General features: G+C 39.3%; 3 protein-coding genes across 4 annotated transcripts in view; 2 read left to right on the top strand and 1 right to left on the bottom strand.

Annotated features, from left to right (window-relative positions):
• The window catches only part of LOC141445605 (beta-1,4-glucuronyltransferase 1-like), a 37,475-nt gene extending 33,886 nt beyond the window's left edge, over positions 1–3,589 (top strand). For both annotated transcript variants that reach the window (XM_074111448.1, XM_074111449.1), the window contains exon 5: positions 2,228–3,589. In XM_074111448.1, coding sequence (XP_073967549.1) covers positions 2,228–2,452 — 225 coding nt within the window. In that variant the 3' untranslated portion in view covers positions 2,453–3,589. The remainder of the gene's footprint in view (positions 1–2,227) is intronic.
• Positions 3,590–8,336: 4,747 nt separating this feature from the next.
• On the bottom strand, positions 8,337–18,070 carry LOC141445607 (trypsin delta-like). The gene is made up of 8 exons (XM_074111455.1): positions 17,802–18,070; positions 16,982–17,011; positions 16,143–16,193; positions 14,728–14,878; positions 12,205–12,319; positions 10,198–10,335; positions 9,166–9,321; positions 8,337–8,588 (listed from the first exon to the last, which is right to left on the bottom strand). The coding sequence occupies exons 1-8, from the start codon at positions 18,010–18,012 to the stop codon at positions 8,409–8,411; spliced, it is 1,032 nt and encodes a 343-aa protein (XP_073967556.1). The 5' UTR covers positions 18,013–18,070; the 3' UTR covers positions 8,337–8,408.
• A 2,254-nt stretch (positions 18,071–20,324) lies between these two features.
• LOC141445399 (uncharacterized) lies at positions 20,325–22,654 on the top strand. Its single transcript, XM_074111240.1, has 2 exons — positions 20,325–20,367; positions 21,375–22,654. Exons 1-2 carry the CDS (start codon positions 20,325–20,327, stop codon positions 22,637–22,639), a joined length of 1,308 nt encoding a protein of 435 aa, XP_073967341.1. The 3' UTR covers positions 22,640–22,654.
• Positions 22,655–23,925: the final 1,271 nt, after the last annotated feature.

The following is a 23,925-nucleotide window of genomic DNA, read 5'->3' as shown; positions in this document are numbered from 1 at the left end:
TCGGTTGGAAGCCGCCTGCATCTACCGCGAAACCTGCGGCTTTAACCAGGTCGTCCGTCCGTCTCGTTGGTGGACGTCCTACGCCACGCTCCCCTTTCGAGAACTTTTACAAGGTAGCTCACCAAACAAACCAAAAATGCCACGACTTGCCGTGGCATTATGCTGAGTGGGGACCTGTTTAGCGTCATGTATGTCTTGTATTTGTTCTATGTTTGTTTTTATGGCGTTAAATAAATGTATTTTCGTTTTTTCTTCTTTCTTTCCTTCTAAAAACTGCCAAATAGGGGAGAAATAACTTTCGTGTAGATATAAGCAAATTGTGGCAAGTGATCCGCTTCCATGTTTTCCTCTTACAAAAAATTACATATATACTGAGCGGCAATAAATCTGGCCTTCAAATATAGCAGAAGTAGGTAATTTTGTATGTAGAGTGGGCCAAATTTTTTCGCCGCTGAGTGTATATTGCAATAGGGTAGTGTCCTTAATTAGATTGCACAACAAGAGCATAAAACGAGCCATTCTACCCGAGACGTTCATATAGCCACCTGAGCCGGTACCGCCGGCAATCGAAGTGAAAAGCAGTGTAAAACTCGAGCATTAAACCCATTCTCCCCTCGACGTGTCTATCCTATACATTATGAACGTCACGGGTAAAATGACTCCTTTTATGCTCTTGTTGTACAATCTACTATTAAGTAGTCCGCTAGTTAGATTATCAGAAATCTTGGATGCATTTTTTTTGTCAATCAAACAAAAAATGTCAAAGATGAGGCGCGTCAAAGTTCGGAATTATCGCACGGCGTCACGTCGCACGGAACTTCAACCGTCCCTACCTTCATCATTTTTTGTTTAAATGACAAAAGAAAAATTACGTGTGCTATACTTTCTGATTGAACTGTAGCCGTAATTAGATTTTTTTAAGACACTAGCCTATTTTTTTTTGCCTCGCGCGATTTGCGCATCCTTCACAGACGGGACACTATAGTCGGCGGCCGTTATGAAGTAAATCATTGTAAAACTATGAAGTTTCTGAATATTAACAATAGTACCTGGGCGACCGAGCTCCGCTCGGGCTAAAACTCGGTAACCAGCGTTTTTCAAGAAGTTTTTGCTCTGAAGTTGATATTCCTGTACGTAATTACAATTAAAATGTGGCAATAAATGATTTTTTATTTTATTTTATTTATTTCAATGTTGCCATGCGTTCACCATCCCTGGATTAATGACATAATAATATCTTGTCTACATTCTTGCGTAATAATATATTGGCAATGATTTCAGAGTGCTTATAATATGTTGTCCCGTAAGTCACGTATCATTATTATAAAGTATCCGAGCGACCGAGCTTCGCTCGGCATCTTTCGGTTTAATATGGCTCTTCCATGAGGAAAAGTTCATATTTTCGCGATAAAAATATCGAGATCAACTTGTCAGACAAAACTTTGTTTAACAATAGAATTTTATTCAAATTGTTTGTAGGTACATAAAATATAACACATAATATAATATCTACAAGATTTGCTTGGTTAAAAAATGCGACTTGAGAAAAAAGCAGGTGGACATCCAAACAGGTCAGCTATAGCGTTTTTGCCCAAGCTGAAACGCTTGATACTTCATCATCATCATCATCATCATGCCAGCCGAAAGACGTCCATTGCTGGACATAGGCCTCCCCCAAGACTCTCCACTCAGACCGGTCTTGTGCTTTCCTCATCCACTGCGATCCCGCGATCTTAACCTGGTCGCTCCATCTTGTTGGAGGCCTACCGACAGCTCGTCTCCCGGTCCGCGGACGCCATTCGAGAACCTTCTGACCCCATCGGCCATCAGTCCTGCGAAAAATGTGCCCCGCCCACTGCCACTTCAGTTTTGCAATTCTTCGGGCTATGTCAGTAACTTTAGTTCTACTGCGGATATCATCATTTCTAGTTCTATCCTGCAGAGAAACCCCGAGCATAGCCTTCTGAGTGACTTTGAACTTCCTCATGAGGCCCATCGTTAGCGCCCACGTCTCAGTTCCATATGTCATCACTGGCAACTGGCAACACACACTGGTCAAAAACTTTTGACTTCAAACACTGCGGTAGTTTGGATGAAAAGACACTTGGTCAATAATTATTACGGCCTTTCAATCTTCATACGAGGATTAAACTCTTCCACAATGCCAAGAACACGGCGATTGACATTCTTTATTCTATTCTTGACGAGTTTCTCTTTTATATTCCAGGTATACGAAATGTTCCTAATTGGCTACCAGTTCCGAGTCCTGTCTCCAATCTTCACAATCCACTGGGGGCTACAGGCGCGGCGCACCAGACCCCTTTGGAGGGAGAAGCAGAACGAAAAGAACAGGAAACATTTCGAGACCTTCAAGAGGGAACTCTTCGCGAGATACAGGAGGGATCCTCTCCATCTGTTGAGGAGACCCCCGGCCCAGCCGAAGAAGGCATAGGCCTCAGCAGGCCGGAGATCCAGCCCCGGCCTTATAATGTGTGTCGTCGCGTACTTGGCTGCGTAAAGCCCTTGGACTAAACAGGTTCTCTGCTTTTCAGTTCCATCCGTGATATTTCGAGATTTTGTTTCGTTTGCTGATGGTTGAATTCGTGGTTTTCTGGTTGTTGACTGTATTTATCTTTCGCTTTTTAATTTAAGCATATTAATATTGTTTAATGTGGTGATGATGCGTTGTCTAAATCCGTGCGTGGTCAGACCAATTATCAAATTACGCATAAGCTGGAGTGAGTTTCCGTCAGATGTGAAATCTCTAGTTTCTGCCTAAGTTATGACTAGAATCGCAATGTAGTTGGCTATACTGCATCTGCTTAGGCCAGAGTCGCAATATGCACTATAATTAGGTAAACTCCGTATATTGGGGTAAGCATAACATGGTTTTTGGAAAATGAAGTCTTTGAAACAGTTCACAAGAAAACTTAATGTCCAGAATTTTCACTGAAGGATTTGCGCACCTGGTTTTTCCGGTGATGGTCCGAGGGGTACATTCCATATCGGCTCGTATAATTGTTGATAGTCATAATGTAATATTTGACATAACGTATTGTTTGTCATAACTCTTTTTCTTTTAATCCATTAATTGTTTAGAATTGTTATAAAACGCACCTAACCTAACCTATAGAGTACCAAAGAAAATATAACCACTATGTAGAGTACTACCGGTAGACTATTTTTTTAAAGTCACTGTTTAGTTGGGTAAAAATAAAATGAAAAACAATAAATAGCATAATAATAATATATTTGATAATTGGTCTGGCCCTTTGGTCTCCACGCATAGAAGTAACGTTATTTTCCGGTGAAAATATTGTAGGACTTGTGAAGTTTAACGGTTGTTATTGAACAATTGATATAAGCGCCATCTAGTTCATGTACGTTATTTAAGTTTCAATGTTGCGCACCATGTTGTCTATATGAGTTATAGACAGGGATCGAATGGTTAACATTATTGTTCGCAATATTGTGGACATGACTCCAAAAATAGTCGATAGATTAATGAACCCTTAATAAGGCCCCATTTATTGGAGCATACTACCGCAGAATCAAAAGCAGCTATCGAATACATACCTGACAAAGAATCGTATTTTCAATAATTACAATGGAAATTGTGACGTATTATGAAATCAATAAGGTGCAGTTTCCAACTCAACGCAAGTGGTCGCTAAATCGCCTCTACCTTATTAATTAATTTAATTTAATTAATAATTTCTTGAAATTGAATTTGAATTCCCATTGCCTTAGTAGAATGTTAATAAAAGTAGCAGTTCGTGTCGTTTGAATGGGAATAGATTGACCACAGAAAATTTGGCAAAATTATAGTTAATTTTCTTTAATAAATTGAAATTAAAAAGTAATCTTTTTGTGATTTATTTACTAGGAGTCGACATGAAATCTCACGTGAGAAAATAATTGATTGATTGATTATTTGCGTAATTATTTTTTGAATCAGGTCCATATTAATGCGAACGCTAATGCTAATCCATCTGCTCCCTGGTTATAGAGCACGTACATAAATAAATACGTAAGTAGGCAAAAATGCAAATACATGTTTTTCAAGTCAATTGTTGTCAAATTGTATTTGATTTTGTACATATCGTTTATACAATAATGTTTAAACATAATTATTCATGCGTAAAATGTGCCATGTTGGAAACGTTAATAGTTAGGATGATGTTATAAAGGAATGACATTTACATTTTTTGTTAAATTTTACGGAGATTCTTTGACTTTTTTTGATCAATATCACAAAATGTGACAAAACTTGTAAGTACAGTAAGACTAATATTACATAGTGTTACAAAATACCTATTTGGGTTTATTGGTTCTTTGGAAGAATCGATAGGTACGAGATAAAACTTATGGTCGAATAAAAATAAAAAGTCATTGAAGGAAGATCCTATTTTGGTACAGAAAGTAATCTAAAATCTGAGACCGGGTATTCTTGTAAGACAATGTATTATTATTAGCTTTGTATTATAATTTATCATACATTACTTTTAATTACAAATTTATTGTGGATTAAACTATAATGTGTAAATATACTCTTGTATTAAGTGATAAAACAGTGAAAATTAGGCTATAAATAGTAAAATTAAGCTCACAGGGTTTCTATATTTGTTTTGTTTAGGTAAATATCTGGGTAAGTTATTTCTACCATCTCAGCTATGAGTATCATAAATGATACATTAGGGCAATTTCATTATGGTTCGACATAATAAGAAGATAAAACAAAATGTTATAATTATGTAGTATGTTAAAATTATTTCAGAATTTTATTATAGTGGCTTAAATGCGTAAACAATGTTTTATAACCTCAAGTTGCGATTATATATTAACGGCATCTAAATAAATTTAAATATTTGTACTTATACTTTAATTTAAACGTTATCTAATTACTTTTTTATTGCACCTCCATAATTTCGGTTATGGAATCTGTTTTAATATACAGTGTGTAGGTGAATAAATGTGTATGTCTACAAAGATATTTTATAATCTGTGACGAAATCAAAGGAAGTCAGTTATTGCAAAGAAATTGTATCAATAGATGGAGCTAGTGTGTCATAGAGCGAGCTAGCTAATTGGAATAATAGATAGAGCTAGTATGTTACACAGAACGGATGAGTAAATAAGTCGTTATGTCACGGATGACAATATCCCGCAACCTTAAACTAAAGAAAAACTTGCTACTCCACAACCAGAAGATAGATACAAAAACTACTTATGTGTGATACTTATCACAAAACTCATCTACTAATTTCAATTAAAATGTAAAGTTTACACAACTGTTGCTAATACTACACTCGTCTCTAACGCGTTTGGAACACTGTACGCGTTAATTCTCAAAGCTTAACAAACAAAACAAGACAATGACACACAGCGGCGGCCTTACCCATTGCGAGGCTCTTTGTCCTTCGTGAAAAGTATGTGATGTGAAAATATAGTTAAAAAATCTATATATTTTTAAATTTGCTTGGGTTGTTGCCGTGTTCGCCACCCCCTAAGGCCGCCGCTGACGACAGAACAAGAAAAGCCAAAGGAGGTGCTCGGTGTTTTCAAGCCTGAAAGAAAAAAAAACGTTACAGGTGGATAGGTTTTAGCTAGAAACGAATGATTGAGCCACACAGATGCAGCGTTCTTGCATGTATGGTCACAAAATGCGAAGATAAATCTTAGTTCTATAACTAGTTTTTATTACATTTTGATACTTCTCTATCTTCAAAATTCGATTTATTTTCTATTAGACTAAGTTCAAATGAACGCGCGGTGACGCGCGGTTGGCTCGACGCGCGGTTTAAGATTGTAAGAAATCAGTGCTGTTGTTGACATGACTGCGAGTGACCATCATGTAAACAACAGCGTAGATTTGTTACAATCTCAAACCCTGCGTTCATCTGAACTTAGCCTTATGGCTACTAACGTCATCTATTGATGAATCTCATGACTTCCTGATGATGCTGGGTAATAAAGTGTAAGTAGTGAATATAATAATGAAATGTAAAGCATTTACCAGAATCTACAGGATTATACTTCTAGCATTTGTATATCTTATAAAAGCTTAAGACTTTGATTGGAGTTATCTGGAAGGAAAGCAAGCAAATAAAAATAAATTTCGTTTTCTTGTGTCTCGTTTGAATTTGGGGAGTATGTACCATCAGCCAAATATATGGTCTACCACTGTAAAGTTGATAATCGTTTGCATGTCATAAAACAATAATGCCAATAGACGTGTCTGTCAACTTGAAAGTTCGACTTTAGCGACATATTCATTTGATAGGAACTTGTTTAAATATTGGTAGACCAGTTATTGGTGTGGAATCTATTGTGCAACTATATTTAATGGCAAGGTGGCTGGCATCCCGTTCATTTGGCAAATAATTGGATGACAATACAACAATATTATGGTGGTAGTGGTACCATTGAGCTGATCTGAGTATGGAGCTGGAAGCAGGCACTAGAACTAGAAAATGGACTTGTTCCAAGAGTGGCATCCAGGTTTTTGTGATGGAACTGTCATGCAGTTTTAAACTATTTCTTGTTATTTTAAGTTGAATAATGATGTTTGGCCTACTTGCTATTTGTACTTAAACGACTTGGGCACGACTATGCGCGAACAGCGGCGCGGCGTTTCCAGTGTGAAATGAACAGAATTCGTTTAAATAATTTTTGATATTTATTTCACATCTTATAGATAAACATTTATCAATGTGCTGTCAATTTTGTATTGTATAGCATATAATGAAAATTACATTTAACTTGTATGAAAAAAAATGAACAGTGATCATATTTTTAAAAAATTGTAGAACAAAAGTAACTCAGTTATGTGAGTAACCTTGGATTTAAAGCCATGGCCAGGGACTCCCCGTATTGCCATTTCGTTCGAGGGTTTCGTTTGGGTGTTCACCTCGTTGTTTTCTGTTATAAAAAAAATGATTTTATCGGTAAAAAAAATAGCAGAACGCAATTGTACATAATGAAGTAATGAGTTAAGAACCATAATTATGAATATGACTATTTCTCAAAAAGTTGTCCATTTTGCAATTTTTCAGTTGACCATTTATTCAATAAAAAAAATTCCTAACGCTATTTCACCACAAAAATAAGTAATATTGTTTTTAAATATATACAAAACCTTGTGGTTAAAGTGATAAAAAGGCAGATAATATTTGTTGTTGGATCCAATAGAAAGTTTTGATGTAGTTACAAAATTACGATTTCTTCGTCACAAGATTTCGTGAAGTTTTCCTGACGTCAAGTAATTTTTGATGTTTTATGTAGTTTATGTTATGATATGATAGTGTTATGATCTCGTCCTTAGGGTTAATAATTTCTTGACAAAACTGATTTCTTGTCAATTTCATGACGGGACAACTTTTTGAGAAATACTCATATTATCATAACTCGAACATATTTTTATTTACTGTCGTTGAAAATTCGAAAAACTTACGAGGCTGGAATTAAAAAAAAAATCGATCGTTGGAGTTTAGATAAGGGTTATTGTCGTAGGGTCGATAAAAATAATGCTCACAAGGTACAGTCACCATTAGATATTTCGGAACGGCCAAGGTGGTAAAAATATCGGCACATGCACTTTATTATTAAGGTATTAGAGTTCATGTATCGATATTATTAATTACCTTGGCCGCTAAGAAATATCAGATTGTGACTGGACCTACGTTGGATATCTGTGTCGGTTAATGTTTATTTGAATAAATCAAAATAAAGTTTATCTTGTTGTTTTTATTTTATTAGGAAAAACTATAGTAAGTATTGTTAGGTATAAAAATATTTTCATTTTAATTTATTAAACTTTTCAATCATGAACTTAAATTACAAAACAAAACTTATGAAATGGATTTTTTGAATGGATTTGTGAACAGCGCTAATATGGAGGCCATGGTTAGAACAGGAAAAGTCAACTGTTTTTATGTACACTCAACTATAAAGAATTCAATGCGGCCAAAGTTACAAATATATTTTATGTTTACATATTATATCGGGTGTGGCCTGTAATATGAGCAAATAATCAAACATAGATCATACTCCTCAAAATGAACAACATTAGTTCAGCGACTTTTAAAAATAATGAAATAGTTTTTTATTGAATTTTTATTACACTTTAATTAAGTTTATTCGAAGAAGCAATGTAAAGCAAAATGGTTGATTTAATTTGTATTAAAAACGGAAAATCTAAAGGCTCGATTATTTTTAAAAGTCGCTGAACTAATGTTGTTTAGTTTGACGAGTAGGTACGATCTATGTTTTAATTATTTGCTCATATTACAGGCCACACTCGGTATGATGAATTTATTGTATTGAATTGTATTGACCTTGAAGTCCAGCATCTTCGTAAACTAATTTCAATTGAGCCTGCCGGTCATACACAACCGATATCTCTAGAGCTACAGCGAGGCCTTGTCCGACTTGTCAGTCCTGGTAATATGACCCATGACCCAGTCCCAGATCACGGGGTAGGCCAGCCGCGTGTACACGCCGGGGAAGTTGCCGCGTGCGCAGCCTAGGCCCCAAGACACAACGCCTATGAGGACGCCTTCCCGGACTATCGGGCCGCCACTGTCGCCCTGTGAACAAAGGTTTAAGTCTATTGTTGTGATTGCGACATAGTGGAAGGGGTGAAGATTGATGCAGAGTGAATAGGGAAACGTTAGCAGCACCAACCCTGGCTAAAACCAACCAATTAAGTGAGATTAACGTTTTTAACCGACTGGCCAGAGAGGGGGGTTATAGGGAGAGAAGGAGGGTTGTGTTTTTCGAGCGTATATAGGTATGTATGTATGTATGTGGATATGTATGCCCATTTCTTTGGTCCTCGCTGCAGCCTAAACGGCTGGACGGATTTTAACATATGAGGTATCATATGATTTGTCATAACTGTCGGAGTGACTATTTCAAAATGGCGTCTGCGAAAAAAATATGGTGGAGGAATAAAAAAAAATGAAAATGTACGGTCGGTGATGGTGGTGGGTTCAGTTACGTTTGCACGACTGGGCCTCACTACTTGGCGGAGGAGCAAGACAGATATTCCATTTATTTTAAAGTGTAACTTTACTTATATGAGGATTCCTCACTACCTGTCAATGGCAGCAGTGTACTACTGCACTATTGTGTCAAAACTAAAGCTATATTGGCACCAGTAACCTGGCAAGCATCCGGCGAGTTCTGGCTGAAGGAGCCAGCGCAGAACATGGAGGCAGGGTCAATGGCCTTTCGGTCCAGCCCCGAGCGCTTGCACAGCTTCATCGCGATCGTGTGTATCGTGGACGACTGCAGGAACGTTGCGCTCGCGCCGCCTTCCTGAAATTGCATAATTTATGTGTTTCAGAATACGTGAAATTATATTTGGTTTTGATATGAAACGTCAACACATTAACAAACTGGATGCCAGTAGTACAAAGCAGAGATAAGTGGAGGTAGCTCAAGGAGGCCTGCACCAGCACGGTAAAAATGGCTAAGAAGTAGGCAATCCCTTGAGGTACAGCAACCTGTATAGTCGAACAACCTGATTCATGAAGGTACCAGGTTGGAACCTTTTCACCCGACTGCCCGAAGGAGGGCTATGTTTATCGAGCGTATGCATGTATGTATGTATGTCCATTTCTTTGGTCCTCGCTACAGCCTAAACGGCTAGACAGATTTTAACATATGAGGTATCATTGGATTTGTCATAACTGTCGGAGTGACATAGGGTATGTAATATTTCAATATGCGAAAAAAAATATGGCGGAGGAATATATTTTGTATTGTAAAAATATGGGTATCAAATGAAAGCTAATAATTAGCCCATTCTAAGTATGTATGGGCTATAATACTTTAAATCTACCATTTTCAAATCAATATCAAGAAGTAAAAGTATCAAAAAAGTAATAAAACATTAAATTAAAAAAATAAAAAAACCCGACCGTCTGCAGCTTGGTAATGGGTCCCGACTGTTGAACTTTAAATGAGCTACTTGACAGAGTTCTAGACCACTACAATTTAGTATTTTTTTCCTTTTAATTTTCAAGGCAGTCGGTAGGGTTTTTGATGTTTTGGAATTTAATTGTTACTAATGGCATGTTGACATCCCATACTTTTGTCAAGGAAATCATTTCGCAATTGATTATTAAAAGTTTCCATCCTGGTACATGAAGCAATTTGTTCGACTCTATATGAGTGTGCATTAGCACTTGCCTTCAGCTTTCCCCACCCGGACACGATGGCGGGCTGCTGAGACGGCAGCCTCACGTCCCGGGCTACCATCCGGATCGGCAGCACGCGCGGGGAGAACCGCAGCGGGGAGTACAACTCCACCAGACCTACGTCGTTCACCTGGACCATTCAACTACATATACTAAAGAAACAACAAGGCTCAAATGGGACTGGGCAGGCCACGTTTGCCGCATGCACCAAGACAGGAAGGCACAGCAGGGCTACTACGAAACTCGAAGTTCGTATCGTACCGTCCCTCTCGCTCTCGTATTAAATAGTATAAGTGTCAGGGGGACCGCACGACACGAACTTCGAGTTTCGTAGTAGCCCTGCAGGTCACCACACAGTGGATGCCCCACGATGGCTATCGGCGCCGCGAACACCTTTCGCGATACATTGCGGGGTCACAATCCAAGCGAGTTACACGAGATCGATCGAGCACCGCAGTATCATGCTACTGGAACGGTTTTACTGGAATATGTGAGCCGGGCAAAAGGGAGGGGAAAGAGTGGGCTAGAAATATAGTGACCACCAAAACAATACAATAGCCGTCTCCATACCATAGTAGGTCAATGAACTAAAAGAATTTCTTTAAACTCACCCGCGACCTTATGATAGCTAAGTTTATGCAAGATATGCGTGTTCATGCAGTTCCTCCACCTCCGCACTGTAAGAACACACACAAATCGCACAAACCCATCTATCACCACCACCACACTACCTGACGCGTTTCGAACTCAACCTGAGCTCATTATTGAACAGGTAAATTTAGTATCTACTTACTACGGCTTTGGGTCTAATTTCAGCAATAACAGTTAGGATTAATAAAACACGGCTTAGCAGTAAATAAACAAAAATTCTAGGTAGTTTTATAAGAGCCGATTTTTCGATCAACGGATAAATTTTATCAACTGGTTAAATTATAGAATGGTTAAATAAGTTGACTGACAGCACTGCGTCAGTTGCACTGTATGCACGACGTTACAATTTAGCCGCTTTACACGTTATCCCCTAAGACGATTAAAATGTATTAATATTTTGTGGGTAGTTTTGTTTCATATAAAAATATAAGTGGGTACTTAGGGGGGTTACAGTGACATATTGACAAATTAAAACGTTTCTTGTGGTATGTTAGTCTAATATCTGGTAGCATGGTGTATATACGGTTGTTGCTCTGCAGATGAGCTCTGGTTGAGTTCGAAACGCGTCAGTGTAGTGTGATGGTGGTGAAAGATGGGTTTGTGTGATTTGTGTGTAACTGCATGAACACACATCTTGCATAAACTTAGCTATCATAAAGGTCGCGGGTGAGCAAAGAAATTATTTTAGTTCATTGATATGGATCTCCGCAAAGTAGCGCCTGATTCAATAAATAATAGTTAGTAGGCCAATCACACTAATATTACAAATGCGAAAGTTTGTAAGTCTGTTTGTTTGTTCCTACCTTATCACGTCTATACCGCTGAACCGATTGAGATGAAATTTGGTATAAAAATAGTTTGAATCCTGGGAAACATAGGATAGTTTTTATCCCGGAAAATTGCATAGTTCCCGCGGGATAGCGATAAACGAAATCAACGCGGACGGAGTAATCTATATACTCGAAAATCTCGAAATGAACTTCTGTTGGACATAATTAAATTGAAGTAGGTAACAAGCCGTGGTGGCCTAGTGGTTTGACCTATCGCCTCTCAAGCAGAGGGTCGTGGGTTCAAACCCCGGCTCGCACCTCTGAATTTTTCGAAATTCATGTGCGGAATTACATTTGAAATTTACCACGAGCTATGCGGTGAAGGAAAACATCGTGAGGAAACCTGCACGAACCTGCGAAGCGATTCAATGGTGCGTGCGAAGTTCCCAATCCGCACTGGGCCCGCGTGGGAACTATGGCCCAAGCCCTCTTGTTCTGAGAGGAGGCCTGTGCCCAGCAGTGGGAAGTATATAGGCTGAGATGATGGATGAGGTAACACACTATAGACTGCTATGTACCTTGGTCTTGCTGACGTACCGAGGATGCACGAAACACTCGCGTACGTCGTACATCTCACCCCCGAAGGTCTTCCACGAGGAGCCCAGCCGGACGCTCAGGTCGCTCGAACGGGCTCTGAGGAGGGAAAGAGGAAACACGCTTCAAAATTTCACAAGTATCACGGTCAATTATTCAAAATTTTGGGAATTAAGCATTCGCATTTTTGCCAATATATAACGAGCAATTCATGCATATATACTTATGATTGGTTTTTTGGAGTCTTTTTGTATTTTTTATTTCAACTCCAAATTTGTCACTTTTACGGCGCTGGTCTCTTTTTCTGGTTTCTCTGTGCATCCATGTCTCAGTTTGTATTTTCGACATATATACTTAATCAGAATCACGGAAACGGCTCCGACGATTCCGATGAAATATGGTATGTTGATTTTCGGGGATGAAAACTCGATCTAGCTTGCTCTTATCTCTGGGAAAACGGTTGCTACCGAATTTTAGCTCCAGCGAAGCTCGGTCGCCCAGGTACTTGCTTTTAATATTGTAACCCAACCTTAACCTTAATATACTGAGTTAATTAGTTAAGTTAATAAAAACAATTATCAATTTAAAAAAACAAAGCCCTTGAACCGACAACTGCTCAACCTTGACCATTTAATAAGACGTAAACAATTAGCAAAAAACAACCTTCAAGCCAATTAGCCAAGCAACGATAATCCTTGGAATCACTCGAATCGAAACGCTTTCGAAAATTAGATCACTGAAGGAAAAACAGCCGTGGGGCCAAGTGGTATGAGCTACGGCCTCTCAAGTAGAGAGTCGTGGGTTCAAGCCCGGGCTCGAGCTGAAGTGCCAAATTACATTTGAAATTTAAGTGACAAATTACATTTGTAATTTGGGTGAGAATGATTTTTTTCCCATCTAACCTTATAAGTGTGGGGTACGTATCGTTGGATAGGTCTTTTAAAAACTTTACATGCCAAATACAATTTTTTTAGAAGAATATTACTTGGAGTAAGGTAAGCAAGGATTTTTTCGTAACAGCTACGGAACCCTGTCCTGGGTGTATACGACACGCTCTTGGCCTAGAGAGGCTTAAAGACTCGAACCCTAAAGACTCTCGACCGAGGTTTAACGACTCAAAGGCCGCAAAGACGGTTTCTTGCATCCATACGCATAAAATAAGCTAATTTAATTGTCAAATAAGTATAGTCAAGTCTTTAAGACTCTGGAGTCTTAAGAGCTCGAGTCTTTAAGCCTCGAAAATTAGCGTTATCCACAACTCTATCTTGGCCGGTTTTTTTCCTGAAGTGAGGAACTCAATTGATACCAAGAAGCAAGTGCAAACACAGTTTCGTATCCATTAGACGTGATAAAATAACAACAAAGCTACGCTTGTAAATACTGCCTTACTGCCGTCACACAGCAAACCGTGGAGCAAAATAAGAATTCTATTTCCCGTAACAAGCAATCGTATAGCACCATGTCGGACGAGAATCGGAAGAAACACACGTTCGTCCTAATACGAAGGATATTGGACGGCGACGTATCGTTTTCCAACTAGCTGACGATAAATTTCTTCGAGCAATCGTAAACTGAGACACAGTGCGAGCAAAACGTATGCCCCCATTTGGTAGCTTTATTCGTCTGGTCCCAGCGGCCTGCTGTTTTGCATGGGAAAAAATACTATTCCGTCTTCTGGGGATAAATTGAAATTGTGCACAATTTGCGAGGGCGTAAAGGAAGGGGATTCGATGCCCGATCTATTTGTTCGGTGTTTGGATGCCGCCGGATAGACAAGATGTTTCGGTTGTAATTTGTTGTATTGAAGCTCGTTTCATAGCTGTAAAGGAATTGGTTTAGTTTAGTCATATTTTCGCAGCACTTTAACGCTGAAATTTCTTTCTTTTGAAAAAGCTTTTAGCCGAGGTATCCGACTAATTGGCAAAAGCCTCCACTTTCTTCCACCCGTCTTTATTTTACGGAAAATTTGGCGAAAACACATGTTTCCAAATCATCTTATCTTTTTCGCTTGCCACTGCTCCGATGCACGTCGCATGGAACCCAGTCGGTGATTTTTATGGGTTTCTCAGGTTCGTCTCTAGGACAGGTCCGTGAAGAGTGATCCTCCGCAGACCGGATAGGTCTTTTCTCTTAGTATCACCTGCCAGGGCATGTCTATGACGACTTATTTCTCTCTATAAACGTTCACAAAGCCATAATCGCTAAACAATTGTCCAGAAAACGATTCTTGGGGGTCACGACCATCAGCAATGACTTTTTTTCGGGTTATGTCGTCTTCAGGGCCAAAGATACCTTTCTACACATATCTTTGCTTTCGTTTACTTCTTTTAGCTTCTTATTTTTTTAGCAGCAATAAGGATTAGGATACTAGGAAACTCCGGGCGTGGAGGAGAGCGTGCATTGGTTCAATTCCAGGGTAGGCAGCGCCTTCAACAGGTGGCCGCGGTGTGGCACTAACTAGCAGCTGCCTACCCTGAAATTGCCCCAATATGCCAGGAGTTACCTACCTGAGCAAGCAGTGGGCGGCCGTGAGGATCCACAGATCCGTGACGATGGATCCCCCGCAGATGGGGTAGGTCTTTTCCCGCAGCGACACCTGCCAGGGCACGGATGCGATGGAAGTGTTGCGTCCTGCCACGATGCGACGCGTCTCTACATCTAAAAGCAATAATACCAATTACTTATTTGTTATGGTGCCCCCAAGCAGTACTTGCGCTGTTGGCTCCGGTGTGTATTACAGGCGCATGAGGTGACGAAGTATTCTATGTTAGCCTTCTAGGTTATTAACGCGTCTTCGATCCTCTAATGTGGTGGATGTCCATTATGTCTTTAGGTGGTGCTCGCTTACCATCCGATGGTCTACCTACATTTATAACTTACTGGATTTATACGGCTTTAATAAAAACTAGAATTTGTCGTTTTTCTTTTTCGGGTTAATAATAGTTTTTTATGAGATTCCTTAAATTATGTACCTACCTAAATACTTATGTATCCATCCCAGCCTATATACGTCCCACTGATGGGCACAGGCCTCCTCTCAGAACAAGAGCGCTTGGCCATTGTTCCCACGTGGGCCCAGTGCGGATTGGGAACTTCACACGCACCATTGAATTGATTCGCAGGTTTGTGCAGGTTTCCTCACGATGTTTTCCTTCACCGCAGAGCTCGTGGTAAATTTCAAATGTAATTCTGCACATGAATTTTGAAAAACTCATAGGTGCGAGCCAGGGTTTGAACCCACGACCCTCTGCTTGAGAGGCGATAGGTCAAAGCAATAGGCCACCACGGCTTCACGGCTTCGACTTATGTATCAATACCTTCAAAGGAGCACTTTTCGTATACCTACATATTAATTAATTTATATAGAGGCTTTCTTATATAAGTATAGAGGGGATTTTGATGAAATTCCCTAAGTGTGAAGGTTTTCGAGGGCGTACAACCGATAAAACTTGGATTATACGTGGTGAAACATTTGATTTTTAGAGTTTTAGCATGAGCGAAGCTTGGTCACCCAGGTACTTGTTTATGATGGAATGAGTGTATAAAAGACCATAGACTGTACGTTTTATTTTAGTTAATATCATCATCATCATTTCAGCCGAAAGACGTCCACTGCTGGACGTAGGCCTCCCCCAAGGCTCTCCACTCAGACCGGTCTTGTGCTTTCCACATCCACTGCGATCCTGCGATCTTAACGAGGTCGTCGCTCCATGTTGTTGGAGGCCTACCGACAGCTCGTTTCCCGGTCCGCGGACGCCATTCGAGAACCTTCTGACCCCATCGGCCACTTCAGTTAGTCGAAATAACTTTCTTACTACTTCAGTTCTTAATTTCTATTTCGATTATGTTCACAAAAGTTAGTTTGATCTCGTAAAGAACATGGAAACAAAATGTTCTTGTGTCCAATAAACAGCGAACTTACCAAGTGATGTGGGTTTATCTAAGTAGTTGCGTCCCGTACGCTCATATTTTTCTACAAGTAATTAAATACATATTTAATTTTGTTTATAAAATTATCTTTAAAATTACAAAGCTGTACATTTAATTAATAAACAATTTTTGTTGAAAATGCAAACTGTTTTTGTGAAAGGTAGTTTTTTACTGTATTGTCTTTCAATAATAGTTCCAATATATGTAGTTATAGTTAATTGGTGGTTTAAGTAATACATTATCAAGTTATTAGGTTATTCGGTCTCCGTTAGTGCAACAAATACAACTTGCAGGATTTGAAATTAGGATAGCAGTCTAATCTGTAACTTTATTTAATCTACGTCTGCATTCCGGCTCGAATTATGCATTTTGCTCTTTCTCAGGATAAAAGTAGCCCAAGTTACTACCATACTGCTGGAGTACTAGACTTGTTCTTTATATTTTAGTTTTTAATAAAAAATATTTTTAAGGCCGTCGGATTATACATCGGATACATCATTATGTATGTAGGTACAGTCACCAGCATTAATATTTGCCACAGCGGAGCGTGCAAAAATATCTGACACGTCCTTCCGGCCCTAGAAATAGAGTCGTATCAGATATTTATGCACGCTTGTTGTGTCAGACATTGGTGCTGGTGATTGTACATATGCTCGAAAAGTATAACAATAAGGGTATAACAGTAAAGTTCAAAAGTCGGCTAAGAACAAGTATAGCAGGGCAGGCAGATAATTAAGTAACTATGAACTATGAGAATCAGTTAGGTGTCTTCCGTCTAGAAAGGTCAGAACTGCTGACTTTAATGTTTAATATACTCAGATATAAACTTACCTCTTCTACCGGACTTGTCAGTATCATTTTCTACAACATAAAATAAGTTATAGTTAAAAAGTAAAACCGCTAAGTACCAGTCGGACCCTGATTAATGGAACTTCATATTTATCAGCTTCATTTTCCAAAAACTTCCGCATGAAGCCGAGGTGCGTCGCTGAATCCTGTGTATATATACCTTCCGTGACAAATTTTTCCATGCTTAGTTTAAAAAATGTAAGAGTACATACAGACGGCGCGAAGTGACTTTATTTAATACTAAGTAGGTAAAGATAATATGATATTAATAGGAAGAAATCTTGTCCTTATACTTCTGTCTAAGTATTGTAAAGGCAGTCTATTGCTTACCGTGAAAAATCTCTATATGTATATATTATATTTAACTATTTGCTTACTATGTGTAGGTGTTCAATAAAGAGTTTTTCTCAAACATGACATGAAATATTGACGTTGTGTAACAAAAACATAGGCCGAGAAGTATCGCGCTGCAGGCGCTGTGGCTCAGCTGCGTGCGCGCGGTCACTCCAGCGGCCTGCAAAGAGATTTCATACAACCTTGCAGGCGCGCTGGCCGGCAATGCGACCGTCTTTTGTTTCAACGCGCGCCTTGCGACACGCACGCGGCCCACGCACTATTTTATTTCATGTAATGTTTGAGAAAAGCACTATACAAGCCTCGGCCGGAACCTGGGGTTGCCGGCCTCGCATACCTATACGGCCTCGCTACGCTCGTCCGTTTATATCTGCTTGGCCGGCAGCCCCCTACTTCCCGGCCTCTACAGTAATGTACTAATTGTATTGTATTGTAATGGTAATATTACCAACGAGACTAGCAAGAAGCCTTTCGTACTGCATCTTGTACATTTCCCGTACTCTTGTCGAATTGAGAAAATTGAGAATATCATTTTTGTTCAGTTCCGCTTCCCCCGCCAGTCCAGAATAATCGACGTCTTGTATTACTTTATCCTTCTCTGTCGCACCAAGAACATATACAAAATAAACGAAAGGAATAAAAACTTCGCGTAGACACATGGTTGTGATTTCCGTATGCCTGTTGACTTTGTGTATATAGCTATTCTGAAACACAGTTAAGTGAAATGACCGTAGCATTCTGATTACTTAATTTTATAGGCTAGGAGTAAGGCACTTTTGTAGAGTTACTTAAATCTATACATTTTTATATTTAAAAAGAAAAAAAAAACAGTCTAGTGGGAGTCGGATTCACGCATCGGGGGTTCCTTATATCTTCATATCATAGTAACCTGCTTAAAATTTTAAAGTACAGCCGCTGACGCGCAATTACCAAAGTTTTTTTCTCTAAGATTTATTCATGCTTGACCGGGTTTTTTTTGTCACCTCAAAGTTCAATATCTCAAAAACGAATAAACCGATTTTGATGAAACATGTCTAAGAACCATTGCTAGAAACCCTGCTTTCAAATAAAAAAAAACCGCATTCAAATCGGCCCACCCATTTAAGAGCTAGGTGCCACAGACAGACAGACACACATAGCGGTCAAACTTAGAACACCCCTCTTTTTGCGTCGGGGGTTAAAAAACGTGTTAACTAGGTATTTTAATAAACGTGCTTTTCAAGGTCAGAAAAGTCATAGTTTTAATCACAGTTTTTAATAATGATGAAATCCATACTAATATTACAAATGCGAAAGTGTGTGTGTATGTTTGTCCGTCTTTCTTGTCGAAACTGAGCTACGGTATGTTTGTCCGTCTTTCTTGTCGAAACTGAGCTACGGATCGACGCGATTTTTGGCATAAGTATAGATAGTTTATGGGCCAGAGAGTAACATAGCCTACTTTTATCCCGGAAAAATGCACAGTTCCCGAGGGAACAGCGCGCGATAACCGAATTCCACGCGGGCGAAGCCGCTGGCAAAAGCTAGCGATTAGATAAGTAGAAAGCTGAAGTATCTAACGCAACTAGGTATCATTCATAATATTGCATCTTAAACTCTGACACATTTTATATGTCACTAGTTCTTGTACTATACACAATTATAAACTAACATTAAAAAGTAAATGCAGTGTGCGTCTCTGACATACAACACACATGCCACATAAAATCGAGCATCATTTTATACGTGCTCAATACCTATTATTAACTACCCACTTACACCATATTACAATCTTTAACTTTCTTAAGTTATAGATAATTGCTCTTAAAAATAAAGACAATAGAGTCGCCGTCTTGCCTTTCATAATTGTATTATGAAACATCGTAAAAGTCAAGCGCCTACGCGGAACAATACAATTTGTCCGCGCAAAGCAGCAGCGCGGAAACTTTTTGCTATTACATTTTGACAGGCGTTTCATTTTTACCGTCTTGACAATGATCACCCTGTCCAACGTTAACAGTTATTATGACCGTAATAACAGTATTTTTTATCCGTGAACTTTTCAAAGGGTGCAAAGTTGAGTTTCGGGGCGTTTTAAAACTTCGGGCGACTTCTAAATCCAATTAAGGAGTTTCCGCTCTCAGGTGGTGGGATGTCGTTGTTTGGGGCAATCTGTAATTAAATTTGTTTAATTTGTTTAAGTCGCGCTTGTTAGTACTTACAAAGGAATATCAAGTTAAGGTGTATCCCAAGTTTGGGAATCTTTGCTGCGAGACCTGAGTTTTCTTTGGGAACTCGTAAATGTCAAAGAGCTCGTTATTTCTAGATTCTGAATTTGTGCGTTAGTTGTTTAGTTCTACGTTCTTCAAAAAGCTAATTAGCTTGGCTATGTCGGAGACCGTCGTCCTTCTACGTACACCTCATGTCTTCATCCCGAAGAGAAAGTCCGCGCAAAACCCTCTTTTTTGTCTATAGCGACTAAGTAATAAATGTATAATATTTTACAAGCTTTTATTTAGTTTCACCTGTCCCGTTGTCTGCCTGTCTGTCTATAATCAAATCTAGCAAGTTAAATTTGACCAACTTCCAGTAATCAGATTGACTTGAAAGGAATACTTATGTAAATCGCGTGACAATACAATAATCTAGTAGTGACATTCTGGTAGACCAGCCAGGATCGTCTCCGCAGGACGGAACTCTTCAACGGTTGATAGTATCGACTCAAGTCCAGTCAACAAAAGTACAGTCAGCAAAAAAAGCTTGTATTAAAAATGAAATTTTTGTAGTTAGGTTATTATTATGAAATGAACAATCAATGGCTAGACGTCGATTGCTTTATTTTCTAACGTTTTTTTTTTCTTAAACACGGTACGTAATCGTAATAATGTTTTTTATTCTAAGGTGTTCATTGTGCTTAAATGTTTTGAAACACAATTTTGCAAATGAATTCGTAATCACTTATTGTCCTAGACAATACAGTAAAAAATGCACGATGGTTAATATAAAAGAGAAATATTTCAAGCAGCTATCAAAAGGTTAACAATAGCATCGATAAGTAAATATTTTTCCCCTCAATTAATGCACATTCATATAAAAAATATGTGATATGTCCTGCATTTATCTTTTGCCATTTGTTTAAAGATAATAAAAGTGCTTTAAACAAATAAACAAAGGTATAAATGAAATATTCCTCGGGAACTCGCATCAGTCAGCAGTAACTGGATCCAACATGAAGGTAGTAGGTCTGTATTTTTTTACCCGACACTACGCGAAGGAGGGTTATCTTATCTATTTTTTTCGGGCGTATGTATGTATGTGTGTATGGCTATTGCAGCCTAAAGGCACAAAACAGATAAGTACAAAAGTCAAGCGGATGGCACTGCGCTCGCACTGGTCCCAACCGGTCCGAGATATCGTGTCCGTGAGCAGTGTCTATGTGTGCGTTGCTTGAGCGCACTTTGTATGTGGATTAAATTCTGTAACATATCTGTTTTGTGCTAAAGAGCTGGACGGATTTTAAATACGATTATGAGGTGTCACTAGATTAGATCATTCATTTTTTAGATGATAACATAACGATCATTATTTGGAGGTAGGATTAAAAAACATAGTCATAGTTGGTAATCTAATATGTAAAATTCTAGTGTCACTGTGTTTCTAACACAACTCATCCGAAACGGCTTGACCGATTTTTATGTAATTTTTTGTGTATATTCGGTAGGCCTGAGAATAGGACCTAATCTAGTTTTCATACTTGTACGCGGATGGAGTTGCGGGCAACAGCTAGTGTAACAATAACATAACTATGTAATTAACTTAAAATTCAATAGTCAGGATCCATTTAAAATCGCGATCAGCTCTGTTGAACTTTAGGTTACTTATCAGAGTTTAGTTAGAAATTCGGGTTTTTGAATTTTTAACTCTTCTTTTATGGTTATGACACCATATCATCTTAAAAACTCATGGGCTCCAGGACTAAAGTCTTTGTGTATCTGAAAAAACTTAGCGTAACATTTTTCTAAGGAATATCTTCGTTTTTCAGGTATTTTCCTACTGGTAACAAACCTGCTTGAGGTTCTTGGAACCGGAACAGTGGTACCTATCCCAGGAAACGACTGCAACTACTACTGCCCAATAGTGGGCGTCTCTCCAGTCTGCGGCACTGACGGCAACACCTACTCCAGCCAGTGCTATTTGGAGTGCTGGAGCAAAAAACTGGAACTAAACGGTCAGCCTCCCGTCAGACAGAAAAGTCCGGGAAGATGCCCAGAGCTGACTTGCATTTGCCCAGCCAACGTTGACCCTGTCTGTGGAACTAATGAACGGACATACTCTAACGCATGCCTATTGGATTGTGAAAGTAAAAGTCTGGTGCGATACGGCTTCCCACCTATCTACGTAAAAAGCAAAGGTAAATGTGACGACGGTTGCTTCTGTCCTGCCGTTGTCCAGCCAGTATGTGGCACTGACGGTCGCACCTATGCCAATGGATGTGAACTTGGTTGTGCAAGCAAAATTCAGCAGCAGATCGGCCGTCCACCTATCTTCATATCCAGCTACGGCATCTGCCCACGGCTTTACTGCAACTGTCCTCTCTTCATCGCCCCCGTCTGCGGCACCGACGGTAGATCCTACAGGAACATTTGCTTCCTCGAATGCGCTGCCAGACTTAACCAAAGCGGTGGAGCACCTCTTACGATCCGTTCATACGGGGTCTGTACGGAAGAGAACTGCATCTGTCCAGCCGTTGTAGCTCCAGTATGTGTTAGCGACGGCAACACTTACAACAATGAGTGCCAAGTGAGTTGTCAAAACGGAAGACGGTTTGCTCTAGGGCAACCTCCTCTAAGAATTTTGTACAATGGTCCCTGTAGTGACTGTACTTGCCCTAAAAACTACGCCCCTGTTTGTGGGAGCGACCGAAAAACTTATTCTAATCTGTGCGAATTGAATTGCGAGAACCAAAGAAGGACTTATCTACATTTGCCACCTTTGTTGTACACCGATGGGGAGTGCGGTTGCTTCTGTTCTCAAGTTTACCAGCCAGTTTGCGCGAGTAACTTTAAGACGTATGGTAACTTGTGTCTGCTGGGTTGTGAGAACAGGCGGCGGGTCCACGCGGGATTGGCACCACTGTACGTGACGCAGCAGGGCCAGTGTGGCTGCAACTGCTCCAACTTTCATCTACCTGTCTGCGGATCGGATGGAAAGACTTACAGGCACGTGTGCTGGTTCAACTGCACTAACTTCAATCTCGTCCGCCATGGGAGACCACCCATGTTCATAGTGAAAAACGGCCCTTGCTAGAATAATAGTAGTAGTATCTTAAAAAATTACATCTGCTTTAAAAAAAACTTTTCAAACTGTCACATTTATTAGTGATTTAACTCAGTTGCTGGCTAGATTTTTTGTTGCTTTATTTCAAAAACGTTTGATAAAAATCTTCTAAATTACTTATTTTTTCACCATCTCCCATGTCACACCAAAAAATATATCGCCAGTCCTTTTTATTCGTTTCATTGACTATGCTTTTGTTTCTAGCCTGCTTTAGTATCCCACTGCTGGGCGAAGGCCTCTTGATCTCACCACACTTCCCGGTCCAGCGCAATGTCAGGCCTGTCCCTTGACCATACTTACCGAACATTTTTTTGCCATTATCTACTAACGACAAAATATATTTTAACATTTTAACTTATGTCTTCCCATTGTTTAGAAGCATAAGTTAATAATTTCATCTATTTTTCGGTTAGATGGAGGTACTTATGAAGTACCCCCTCCTATCCCATTTAATACCCAAACTAAGTAGCGGTCGGTCATCTCATCACAAAACAATCTTTACTCCAAATTTCATCAATATAATTAAGTAGGTACGTCTTGCACAATTATACATTTTGAGTAAAATGCCTGTGACATACGGACGAACGGACAGACGGACAGAACGAAATTCTCAGGGTTCCCTTTACTGTTGGTCCGGTTAAAAATTCCCTTACGAATACGAACATCATCAACAAGTCTCAATTTACACAAGCTCCCGCAACTTGCCGACAGAAAGTTGTGTGTGTTCAAAAAGTGAGCGAATTAACAATTCGCGGCGCTGCCCCTGGATCCCGAGGGATTGCTCTGCACTTCCGGAACATGCTTTATTTAGATACTGTGTTGCCATAATGTAAAGTAATAAAATAATAATAATCGCCATATTGGATTTATAATTTTTTTTTCACTGAAAATTTTAGGTTTCTGTACTCGGAGGGTGACAAATACAACCCTATTGCTGTTGCTACGGTGTCTATTGTTTTGTCACAGGGCTGTATCTTGAAAACTGTATTTTACGGCGACAACAAAAGTAATTAAATTAGGAAGCCATATTTGAAACAATAAGTTTCATCTGATACCTAGTGCCATCCACGAAGACGCGTGATTGTGACAAAATTAGACATTAATGACATTGTAATAAGAACCACGGCACGCGCACGCGTCATTGTGAATGACTCTACATATACCTATTTGTTTTCGTCACTGAATAAACAATTTTAAGAATGTGAAATAACATCTAAAATAACAAAGCTAAGACCAAGACGTGGGTTACAACGGCT

Source organism: Choristoneura fumiferana, chromosome 2, assembly GCF_025370935.1.
Source record: "Choristoneura fumiferana chromosome 2, NRCan_CFum_1, whole genome shotgun sequence".
In the NCBI taxonomy this organism is placed as follows: Eukaryota; Metazoa; Arthropoda; class Insecta; order Lepidoptera; family Tortricidae; genus Choristoneura; species Choristoneura fumiferana.
The sequence above is the reverse complement of the archived record's forward strand: the minus strand, read 5'-3'. Positions and strand labels throughout refer to the sequence as shown.

What these genes read in the sequence shown, in the direction of transcription:
- LOC141445607 (XM_074111455.1), bottom strand. Translation starts at nt 18,012, where the DNA reads ATGTGTCTACGCGAAGTTTTTATTCCTTTCGTTTATTTTGTATATGTT. An exon ending in GCTTCTTGCTAGTCTCGTTG is followed by an intron (nt 17,012 to 17,801) that starts GTAATATTACCA and finishes TTTATGTTGTAG; the next exon opens with AAAATGATACTGACAAGTCC. An exon ending in ACTCGCCGGATGCTTGCCAG is followed by an intron (nt 8,589 to 9,165) that starts GTTACTGGTGCC and finishes CTTTGTTCACAG; the next exon opens with GGCGACAGTGGCGGCCCGAT.
- LOC141445399 (XM_074111240.1), top strand. Translation starts at nt 20,325, where the DNA reads ATGGTTAATATAAAAGAGAAATATTTCAAGCAGCTATCAAAAG. An exon ending in TTTCAAGCAGCTATCAAAAG is followed by an intron (nt 20,368 to 21,374) that starts GTTAACAATAGC and finishes TTCGTTTTTCAG; the next exon opens with GTATTTTCCTACTGGTAACA.